This window comes from Eleginops maclovinus, chromosome 3, assembly GCF_036324505.1.
Source record: "Eleginops maclovinus isolate JMC-PN-2008 ecotype Puerto Natales chromosome 3, JC_Emac_rtc_rv5, whole genome shotgun sequence".
In the NCBI taxonomy this organism is placed as follows: domain Eukaryota; kingdom Metazoa; phylum Chordata; class Actinopteri; order Perciformes; family Eleginopidae; genus Eleginops; species Eleginops maclovinus.
The window spans coordinates 26565234-26576620 of NC_086351.1; the positions used below are offsets into that span (position 1 = coordinate 26565234).

Below are 11387 nucleotides of genomic sequence, written 5' to 3' on the forward strand. Positions count from 1 at the left end.
CAACTTTTTTATGATTTTTGAAGCATAAATACAATCAGCAGAAGTGTAGCAGCTGCCTCAGAATGTCGGACTGTGACAGAATTAAAAAAACAAGTGGTCAGAGTCTGTGCCACAGGGAAACTGATCCCAGAAATGATTTGGGACTCCAGGATGACTGATAATGTCATTTGTCTTCCCTTTTTTGAAATGACAGTAAACCAAAGGCATTCGAGCAGTGTTTACACTTGTATGCACAATTTATTTCTTGGTTCGTGTTCCAGCTGTCAATCTGCTGTGTGCTCACTCCATTGCACCCTGTGCATCTCAACCCCCAGCAGCTACTCCAGTCACCAGTTAAAAGAGATAACACATGTGTTGTGTGACATCATCTGTACAAGTTCACAGATAATGTTATTGTTTGTTTCCATAACTCCTGTGATTAACAAGCAACTCATCACGTCTTGGCACACGGCATAATTATATCATCTTTATTTGTAAGGGATCGTTCAGTTTCAAAGTTCTCTACAATTACAACACATTTTGAAAACGGAATGATATCCTGTCTGCACAACCTATAGGCATGGAGAACGCTGTCAGTTTAAATGCAATTCTTTCCATTCACCTCATTATTTATGAGACTACATATCATAACATGTAGCCTGTAATAATTAGAAAACATATTTATTATTATCTTTATTTTCTTTAAATGTGTGCAATAAGGGAGTATGAAGCAGGCGTTTGTTTATTGATTGTAAGATTTATCTGTTTTGAAAATGAAGTCGTATATGGGGCTGCGAGGGCTTTTTGCAACACACAGTGAATAAGGAAATACTCCGAGCATGCGCTGAGTAGTTTTCCCAGTGCACGCTCATTTCTACAGTGAGCGAGGGGCAGCCCCACATCGCTCAGCCCGGCTCAACGGGCACACTGTGGACACTAATCAGAAGAACGTAGCGACGTAGAGACGACCCCCTAACGGTGAGTCGTGACTGCTAGTCAGCGACACACTGATATGATGCACACTCAATGGGCATTCTCTTTCCTTTCAGCTGACGACATAAAGCCATGTCCGCGCTGTGCTGCTTACATCATCAAAATGAACGACGGCAGCTGTAACCACATGACCTGCGCTGTGTGTGGCTGTGAGTTCTGCTGGCTGTGCATGAAGGAGATCTCAGACCTGCACTACCTGAGGTCGGTTTATTCAAACACACACAACTTCATACACCCACATTCAGATAATGCCTACAAAAGCCAGTCCTAACTTAATTTAGGAATACCATGTATCTTAATTGAACTCATGGAAACCTTAACTACCCAATCCAACATCCCCCTTATTTACTTTTGTATCACTCACCTAGCAACAAGCACTTTACAACCCACATGAGTTGAATGTGTTAGTCACATCTGTAAAATAAAGACAAACAGGTTTATGGGGAAATTTGCCACACTGGGAGATAACAATAAATCTAGTTTTATAAGATGCGATGTCCAGCATCCACTGGAGCGATGATGCCTTCAGAGAGAGAGGAGTAAGGTAGTTCTATTGTTAAGGGCTCTGCCTTTTGAACTGAAAGTGGACCTCCTGATGCTGGTTGGATGTTTAGTTTTTTCTCCAAACATCCAACCAGCATCAGAATGTCCACTTTCAGTTTTTATTTCTAAGTTTTGGCTTGAATAAGTAAAACGGTTGTTCCACCTCTCAAAGTTTCCGACCTGCATGCTTAACCAAAATACCTTTTTTTGGGAATAGCCATAAAGCCATCCAGCATACTCTCTCCCTGTTGTCTTGACAGGGAGAAACACTTTTCCCTTATTGATGTACTGCAGGATAAAAAAGGTTTAGACCTATTCCAGTTTTGACTGTATGAATGAAAAATGCAGCTTAGCCTCTTTTTTTTCTCTTCCTTTTCCTTAATGTGTCTTCCCTTCCTACATTTTCTCAGTCCGTCAGGCTGTACTTTCTGGGGAAAGAAGCCATGGAGCAGGAAGAAAAAGATTCTTTGGCAGCTGGGAACGCTTGTTGGGGCCCCCGTCGGCATCGCACTAATCGCTGGCATTGCTATCCCCGCCATGATTATCGGCATCCCCGTTTATGTTGGGAGGAAGGTGAGGAACTGGAGACACATTTTTAAGTTCCCCTGCTTGTACTTTTTCTTCCGCCTCGGATAAAGAAGAACATTGACTCGTTTGGATCTGTATGTGATGCCCAGTACTCGTCTGCTGTGGTATATTATGATTAATAATATTATTATTTCTGTACATAATATATATATATTTGAAAATAAACATAATCGTTTATATTCAGAATGTAAATGAATATAGGAACCAAATAAAAACTATACAGCAAATGGAAACACTGAGGAATATGCGCGTCGGCAAAAAACCTTCGCACATTACGTCCTCATGGGTTTAGTCGACTATTTGTGGCAGCCCTAACTATATTTCAAGTTTTACTGTCATAAAAACAATATCAAGCTGTATGGATTATTCTGAATCACGAAGGTCTTTTCTCTTAAGCATGATCTTTTACCTTGTGAACACAGTTTTACATAACAAAGCCTGTTACAGTTCATTAGTGATGAAATAATACCAGAACTAAGCACGGCATCATTCACCAACTAAATGAGTTTAGTAAAAGTAGAACACAAATTGTCATGTATTGTCAGTGTTTCTACACTGCTGTATCAGTTTCAGCTTGTCCAATAAGAACTTGACATTAGAACAAAAATGAAAGTATTCAGACTCCAGAATTCCCCTCTTAGGCCTGCCAACAAGATCCTAGAGCCAACAAACTTTTCCTCCCTGAAAAAACCAGAGCACATTCACATCACATGACACGTGAAACATCTGAACATGAATCACCTGCACTCCTCATGCTCTGCCAGAATGTAGCTGTTCAGTCTTGCCTTTAAATATGGAGCCTGGTGAGTCACCATAACAAGGCCATAGTTCAGCATAGTTACCAGTGTCATCAGATGTGCTCTGTCCCTGTGGCCTGACCTTAAAGCAGCAGCTACCAACATACTTTGTGTATGTATGTGTTCTTTGAGGGTTTGGAGCAGCAAGAAACTCTCCATGTCAACCAAATCCTGAAAATATCTCACTTAAATCTTTATTGGCAAGAATTTTCAACAGTAAATTGAACTGTAATCTTCCATCAGTCAAGCAGTCTTACTTTTGGGATTTGTTGCAGGGTCCAGATTTTTCCATTGTTATTTTTTAGTGTTGTTTGATGTCAATATTTCTTGTAGTTGTGCTGCTTTTTCTTATTGAGACCAAAATAACAACATATACGATACTAAACAGCGGTGCTTCATGTAGTCTCCAGATATGTGGCAGTTTTTACAGCCTTTACTTAGCGTAGGTCTTGTGTCAGGGCCCGTAGTTGTTCCACAATTCCTTGTAAAATATATTGACCTATTACCTATTGATAGTTTGTGTTAGTGTTATAGTGCAGTCTTGAATAGAACTGACGTTGGCAACACTTCTTTACATGCTTTAATCCAGTGGTTCCCAACCTCTTTTGTCTTGTGTCCCCCTTGAGCTGGTCTTCATTGTATAAGAATCCCCTCTCTCATATGTGATAATTTGCCTAAATATTTCTCGTGTTAAACCCTCAGTAATCGGATTCAACCCAACTGCTCCTTAGCTGAAAAACACTTGTATAACTCACCCTTAATACAAATGCATTTACACTTATTGTCATTGAAAAATAGTAATATTAAGACTCACTCCTAACAGTTTCAAGTGACTAGAGCAGGGGTCCTCAAGCTTTTTGACACTGAGCTACCTGAAGGATAATGAGGAATATGGAGGACTACTTGTTCGATATAATCATTTTGAAGAATATACATTAGTAGCTTTCCTTTAAATAATGACTATTATGCATGTATTAGGCTACATATAAGACAATATTGTTTAATTATTAATCTTTCCAAGCTTCTGTATTCATCAATGACAAAAGTAATTTGTTTATTTAGTGACCAGTTGTTAGGAGATTGAAACAGTATGAGCCACCCTGTACCTGTCCACCATCAGTCCCATAGGGTGGTGTCTTCAAGGCCACCAAACTGCTCTCTGCTGCTTCGGACACTTCTTCTGAGGAGACGCACTGTCTCACTGCTCTGCTTCTCTCTGACAGATCCATAACCGTTATGAAGGCAAAGATATCGCCAACCACAAGAGGAACCTGGTGATCGCGGGCGGGGTGACACTCTCTGTCATCGTGTCCCCAGTGGTGGCTGCAGTCACTGTGGGTCAGTCTCCTCCCCCATCACTCACTATATTTATTTGGACATATCCTTGTTTAAAGAATTTATCAGAATCAGAATCCCTTTATTCGTCCCACAGAGGGGAAATGTTTATTTGTTACAGCAAAAAAAAGAGCCACAGACAGCTTAATGTTACAAAAAGACAACAATTACACAATTTTACAGAGACACAAAAATACATAGGTGTAGCAGCCAGGTAAATATTGCACAGTTATTAACTGTATATATATATAGATATATACTGTATATAGCACATTATATTGCACATGGTGTGGGGTGTTATAGTCAGTGCTGTTATGTGTTGGGGGTCTACCAGGGGCCATGCTGATTGTACAGTCTGACCGCTGCAGGAAGGAAGGACCTGCGGTATCTCTCTGTGAAACACCACTGGTTCAGCAGCCTGTCACTGAAGGAGCTGCACAGTGCAGACAGGGTGTCCTGGAGTGGGTGGGACACATTGTCCAGCAGGGAGGACAGCTTGGCTGCCATTCTCCTGTCTCCCACCACCTCCACAGTGTCCAGAGGACTCCCCAGGACAGAGCTGGCCTTCCTTATCAGTCTGTTCAGTTGCTTCCTGTCAGCAGCCGAGATGCTGCAGCCCCAGCAGACCACACCATAGAAGATGGATGATGCCACCACAGAGTCAGTCATAGAATGTCTGAAGGAGTGCCCCCTGCACTCCAAAAGACCTCAGTCTCATCAGCAGAAAGAGTCTCTGCTCTGTCCCTTCTTGTAGAGAGCAGCATCTAAATTACTAAACAGCAGACAGTTCTCTGACTCTTCTCTACAGGAGGATGGAAGAAGACATGGTCTGGTATCATGTCCCTCGCTTGGTCTAACGTGTCCCCGCTGGTCTCTGTCTCTGGTCCTCAGGCATTGGAGTTCCCATCATGCTGGCTTATGTCTACGGCGTGGTGCCCATCTCTCTGTGCCGGAGTGGGGGGTGTGGAGTCTCCGCTGGGAATGGCAAAGGAGTTCGCATAGAATTTGACGACGAGAATGACATGAATGTTGGCAGCGGGGCGGGTGCCACTGGTGAGCTTCACTGCCCACACCCCATAAGTACACTCAAGAGGGACTTTATGTGTTTGTTATTTAGTCAGCAAAACAACTTTGCTGACACACAAACCACAGAGTCCCTGTCCTATAGACATCTGCTGCTGATGTTCCTCTCTGTGACTCTTCTGTGAGACAGTGAGCTTCATTCATGCTGGCCCTCTCTATGCAGATACTACCTCAGTGGCAGACGCCAGGAACAACCCCAGTATAGGTGATGGCAGTGTGGGGGGGCTGACGGGCAGCTTGAGTGCCAGCGGCAGCCACATGGACCGCGTGGGGGCCATCAGGGACAACCTGAGTGAGACGGCGTCCACCATGGCCCTGGCCGGGGCCAGCATCACCGGCAGCCTGTCCGGCAGCGCCATGGTCAATTACCTGAACAGGTACTAAAACGGGGGTTTAGGAGCCAAAATGCTATCTGGCCTGAGTTCATTATTTGTGTTATTATTATTTGTTTGCATCACTTTTATTTGTATTCGTTGAGCACTTCCTGTTATTATCACATGGGTGTGTTGTGTATAGGTCACCTGTTGCATGCTGGGGCTTAATGACAGAGGTTGAGCTAGAGCCGACAGTTTTTCTGTTGAGCGTTTTTGGTCCTACTAAAGATAACTTTTATTTATATATTAACATGATCAAACAAAGAAAACTGTATGGACATTACTAACAGAACGCCTCACAGCACGAAGCTTGGCTGGCCTCTTGGCGAGCCAAATACAAATGGGAATTTGGCCACCATGGGGGCTAAACATGCTGCCACTTTGGACCAAGAGTATAATAGTTCTGACTTTACATTACTTCTTTTTGTTGTTGTGTTTACTGGTTTTAGTTTTAAACCTTTGTTTTCAGTTCTCTTCAGAACCAGGCATCATGTCCTAAAGAGATGAAGCTTCATACAGACATGCAACATACAGTACATACACCATACATACTGTGTAAAAATGGCCCTACTATTTCAATGTTTTATTTCCAGAATCAACTAACTGACCTGTGTCAGAATCCACCCCCCCAGTGGGCTGACAGAGCTTGGTTAAATGGCAATCATGGACCACAATATTTAAATCTGCCCTTCTTTAGTATTGATTACATTATCACAGCTGAAGGATTTGTCTTTATGATTATCTTAATTTAAATTTAGCCATGCAATCTGTAACGAGTTCAGTTTGAGTCTTTTGAATTAGTTTGAGTTTACAAACATAGCCCTATATATACAGCGGGTAACATAAGTATTGAACACATCACCATATCTCTCAGTAAATATATTTCTAAAGGTGCTATTGACATGACATTGTCATCAGATGTCGGTAACAACCCGTGCAATCCACACATGCAAAGAAATCAAACCATAGATGTCCATAAATTAAGTTATGTGTATTAAAATGGAATGACACAGGGAAAAAGTATTGAAGGCTTACTGAAATGTATTTAATAGTTCATACAAAAGCCTTTGTTGGTAATGACAGCTTCAAGAAGCCTCCTGTATGGAGAAACTAGTCTCATGCATTGCTCAGGTGGGATTTTGGCCCATTCTTTCACACAAACAGTCTTCAATTCTTGAAGGTTCCGTGGGCCTTTTCTATGAACTCTGATCTTTAGTTCTTTCCATAGATTTTCTATTGGATTCAAGTCAGGTGATTGGCTGGGCTATTCTAGCAGCTTTATTTTCTTCCTGTGAAACCAATTGAGAGTTTCCTTGGCTGTGTGTTTGGGATCATTGTCTTGCTGAAATGTCCACCCTCATTTCATCTTCATCATCCTGGTAGATGGCAATAGATTTTTATCAAAAATGTCTCTGTACATTTTTCTATTCATCCCTCCTTCAATGCTATGAAGTTTGCCATTGTCGTTCGCTGAGAAACAGCCCCACACCATGATGTTCCCACCTCCAAACTTCACCGCTGGTTTGGTGTTTCTGGGGTGATGTGCAGTGCCATTTGACCTCCAAACATGGTGTGTATTATGGCATCCAAAGAGTTCAATTTTGGACTCATCTGACCAGACTATATTCTCCCAGTATTTCCCAGGCTTGTCTAAATGTTGTGCAGCAAACTTTAAACGAGCTTCAACATGCTTTTTCTTCAGCAATGGAGTCTTGCGTGGTGAGCGTGCATACAGGCCGTGGCGGTTGAGTGCATTACTTATTGTTTCCTTTGAAACAATTGTACCTGCTGATTCCAGGTCTTTCTGAAGGTCTCCACAAGTGGTCCTTATCTCTTAGACAACTCTTCTGATCATTCTTTTCACTCCTCTGTCAGAAATCTTGCGAGGAGCACCTGGTCCTGGCTGGTTTATGGTGAAGTGATGTTCTTTCCACTTCAGAATTATGGCCCAAAGAGTGCTGGAACATTCAGGAGTTTAGAAATCCTTCTGTAATGCCATCAGTATGTTTTGCAACAATAAGGTTGCGAAGGTCTTGAGCGAGCTCTTTGCTTTTACCCATCATGAGATCTTTCTTGTGTGACACCTTGGTAATGAGAGACCTTTTTATAGGCCATCAGTTGGGACTGAATCAGCTGATATTTATTTGCACTGAGGGGTAGGATTGCTTTCTAATTACTGATAGATTTCAGCTGGGGTCTTGGCTTTCCATGCCTTTTTGCACCTCCTTTTCTTCATGTGTTCAATACTTTTTCCCTGTGTCATTCCATTTTAATACACATAACTTTATTTATGGACATCTATGGTTTGATTTCTTTGCATGTGTGGATTGCACGGGTTGTTACCGACATCTGATGACAATGTCATGTCAATAGCACCTTTAGAAATATATTTACTGAGAAAAATCGTGATGTGTTCAATACTTATTTTACCCTCTGTATATTAACCCCCCCCCCCTCACATGTTGTCAGGCTGGAGGTGCAGGCGGATGTGCAGAAGGAGCGCTGCAGTCTGAGTGGGGAGTCTGGCACCGTCAGCCTGGGTACCATCAGTGACAACGCTAGCACCAAGGCGATGGCTGGATCCATCCTGAACGCCTACATGCCCCTGGAGAGGTGAGCCGACCTATTGGTTATCAGTCAGGAGGGTGTCAGTCAAGAGGGTGTCAGGAGAGAGACAGGAAGCCGCCAGGAGAGAGGCGGCTTTCTGAAGCCGCTGTCTGAAATAGGAGGCCGTTAAATCCCTTTGATCACACAACATTAGTACAGTGTGAAGGTCACTGCTCAAGTCAGGGCTGAAGAAAGGTAATAATAATATTTGGAATTGGTAGATAAAATATTCACTGATCATGTGGGCTGGCTGTATTGATGATGAGGATCCATTATTCATTATAGAAGCATTTACTATTTATTGATGTCACAACAAGCTGCCAGCAGTCAGTGCATGGTGCCTGATCAGGACGCCTCTCTGGACTCAGCTGTGTCTTGCTTCACACACCTCCACACTCAGATACAGTATCTAGTGTTCTCTCCATTCCTTCAAAGTATTGTTTGTCTCATGCTTCCTTCTCATGTTTCAGAGATGGGAACAGTATGGAGGTCCAGGTGGACATTGAATCCAAACCCGGCAAGCTGCGGCACCACAGTGGAAGCAGCAGCGTAGAGGACGGAGGCCATGTTGGCCGCTGCGGCTGGACCTGCCCTTCCAATGGTTGCCCGTCCTCAGAAGGCAAAGGCACCTCCACAAAGTGGGCCAAAGAGGTATCCTGCTCCTCCTCCATCTCAGGGGCCAAAAAGAGCAAAGGCAAGCTGCGCAAGAAAGGGGGCGGCACCAAGATCAACGAGACGCGGGAGGACCTGGATGCCCAACTGCTGGAGCAGCGCAGCACCAACTCTTCCGAGTTCGACTCCCCCTCACTGAGCGGAAGCTTGCCGTCTGTGGCCGACTCTCACTCCAGCCACTTCTCCGAGTTCAGCTGCTCCGACCTGGAGAGCATGAAGACGTCCTGTAGCCACGGCTCCAGTGGGGGCGAATACCACACCCGCTTCGCCACTGTCAGCCCCTTACCTGAGGTGGAGAACGACCGCCTGGAGACCTGCCCGGCTTCTACTTCCTCTTCCCAGGGACATGGAGCTGTGACCACCCCCCACTCCCCCACCTCCAGCACCTCATCCCTGGGCCCTGGCGCAGAGCCCTCCCCTCTCTGCTACATCACAGAGGAGAGTGTCAGCCTGGTGTGTCCTGCTGAGCTGGACTCTCACAGCAACACCAGAGAGCTGAAAGAGACCAACAACAACCACCCCCCCCCACCACAGCCCGCCCAAAGACAGCAGCAGCCCAAGAACTCCTGCATACAGACTGACATATGAAATCTCAACACCTGAAGTGCTGCACACGTGCTATTCTGAGTTAACATCTTTCCTCCGCAGACTAACAGCGCTCACCGACAGGTTCCTCCCTCTGGAGCTGCCATGTTGTTTGGGGATTTGTTGTCCTTCATTAAAGCAGCTATGAGTAAACGGATGTGTGTATGTCCGCTGATGGGCTTGTTGGAAGTATGACTAGCTGTCCAAAGTGCAGCCCTGTGAGAAGTTCTCCCTGAGCACACCCAGTGACACTTGAAACAGAGACGTGGTTGCTGTCCCGTTGATCTGTGTAGGATAAACCCAACCACTGTGCCAGCTCTGCTAGTATTTAATTTTGGCTCTATGATGCGGATGCAACAGCATGCAGAAACCTTAGTGTTAATTTTTCCAGATGTGAGCTCAAACAGGGACCAGGCAATATGATTCACCATTTCCTCTTTTGATTTCCCCCCAATCTTAAGTAACAGAAGAACCAGTTTGTTCTTTTCTGTATTTATTATTAGATTCTCCTTCCTGGATGTTTGTTTGAACTGTAATGTATAATCTGACATCCTTCATCATTTTTGCACAAAAAAACCCGACTGAGATTCTCTTTAGATGGATGGACACATCTGATCCAGTTTAGACCTGTAGCTGACATTGCCTTTAACCCTCAGTGAGTTTTTTCTAGTGCTGAAATGACTTGGGACACCCCTGCTTTGTAAGGCTCTGTGGAAAGCTTGTGATTATATGTTGAGGGTGGGGGGTTGCTTTGAAAACGGTCTCTGGAAGGCCACTGTTTTTGAGATAATTGCTCAAAGACATTATATTAAAATTAACCAATGGGTTGGTCAATTCTGTGAAATTGTATAAAGAAAATGTTTTGTCCTGTTCAAAGGGGATTTATTCAGGCTGAGTAAGAGAGAGCTTTGATATCTTTCTTTGTAACTCATGGTGCCTTCAAGACTTGTTTGTGTTCTGTTCGTCTCCCCACCGTGTTGTTAACACCTCAAACACTCATTATAGGTTGCAGAATGTCTGTCTGTGTAGGAGGGATGCTCGTTCACACACAACATACTGTGGTAGACTTGGTAAATGAAGAATTTTCAATTGCCCACCAAAGACAGCACTTAGGCTCTTGTTAAATCTTATACCACTCACTTGTCACCTGTAGACGCAGTATGCATCCTTTGTCCACCGGGGGGTGAATGAATAGAAGCCCTGGGATTATACAGACACACACACTGCTTTTTTTGTACATGCTTCACCAATGCAAATATCTGAAGCCTCCCAGAGGCCCGAGGCATCTGCAATGTTATCTGTATTACTTATTGCGTTGATGTTCTGCAGGGCGCAGAGGTTAATGGGGAGCTCGGTTCTGGGTTTCCTTTCCTGTGATTTCTGTTTGTGTTGCCAATCGGTGCTGCTGAGCAGACTTGAAGTTACATTGAGTTTCCAACACTTGAAGCCTTCACTGCTCAGTGGTCAGCTTTACACCGAGCTGCTCAGAGGAACCTCTAGCAGGCAGCTCAGCATCTTGAATGGTATGTTGACCCAGGTCTGTTACTGAATGACCACTGATTTTGCTTCGGTTGATAAGGCTACATGCCCCCCCCCCCCCCCCATTAAAGCAAAATGTTGTCTTGTCTCCCCGGGTTCGTTTCTCATTCTTTACCAAAACTTCAGTTTCTTATTTCAACACTAGTGCCAGATATAATTTGTAATTTGTGCAGAATGGCATAAGGTATTTGTATATTTGTTTGGTCATTTGCTTTACTTTATGCGTGTAAATGCATATCAGAAAAATAAAAAAAGATATGAAGCATTGTTGTCCTGTCCTCGGCTCATCAGG

The 11387-nt window shown here is 43.9% G+C and overlaps 1 protein-coding gene across 1 annotated transcript in view; it reads left to right on the forward strand.

Moving 5' to 3' along the window:
* LOC134861508 (E3 ubiquitin-protein ligase RNF19A-like) overlaps nt 1-11358 on the forward strand; it is a 28200-nt gene extending 16842 nt beyond the window's left edge. Inside the window, exons 4-10 of the mRNA XM_063878768.1 lie at nt 1029-1173; nt 1926-2088; nt 4124-4238; nt 5127-5288; nt 5482-5695; nt 8162-8305; nt 8770-11358. Coding sequence (XP_063734838.1) covers nt 1029-1173; nt 1926-2088; nt 4124-4238; nt 5127-5288; nt 5482-5695; nt 8162-8305; nt 8770-9559 — 1733 coding nt within the window. The 3' untranslated portion in view covers nt 9560-11358. The remainder of the gene's footprint in view (nt 1-1028; nt 1174-1925; nt 2089-4123; nt 4239-5126; nt 5289-5481; nt 5696-8161; nt 8306-8769) is intronic.
* Nucleotides 11359-11387: the final 29 nt, after the last annotated feature.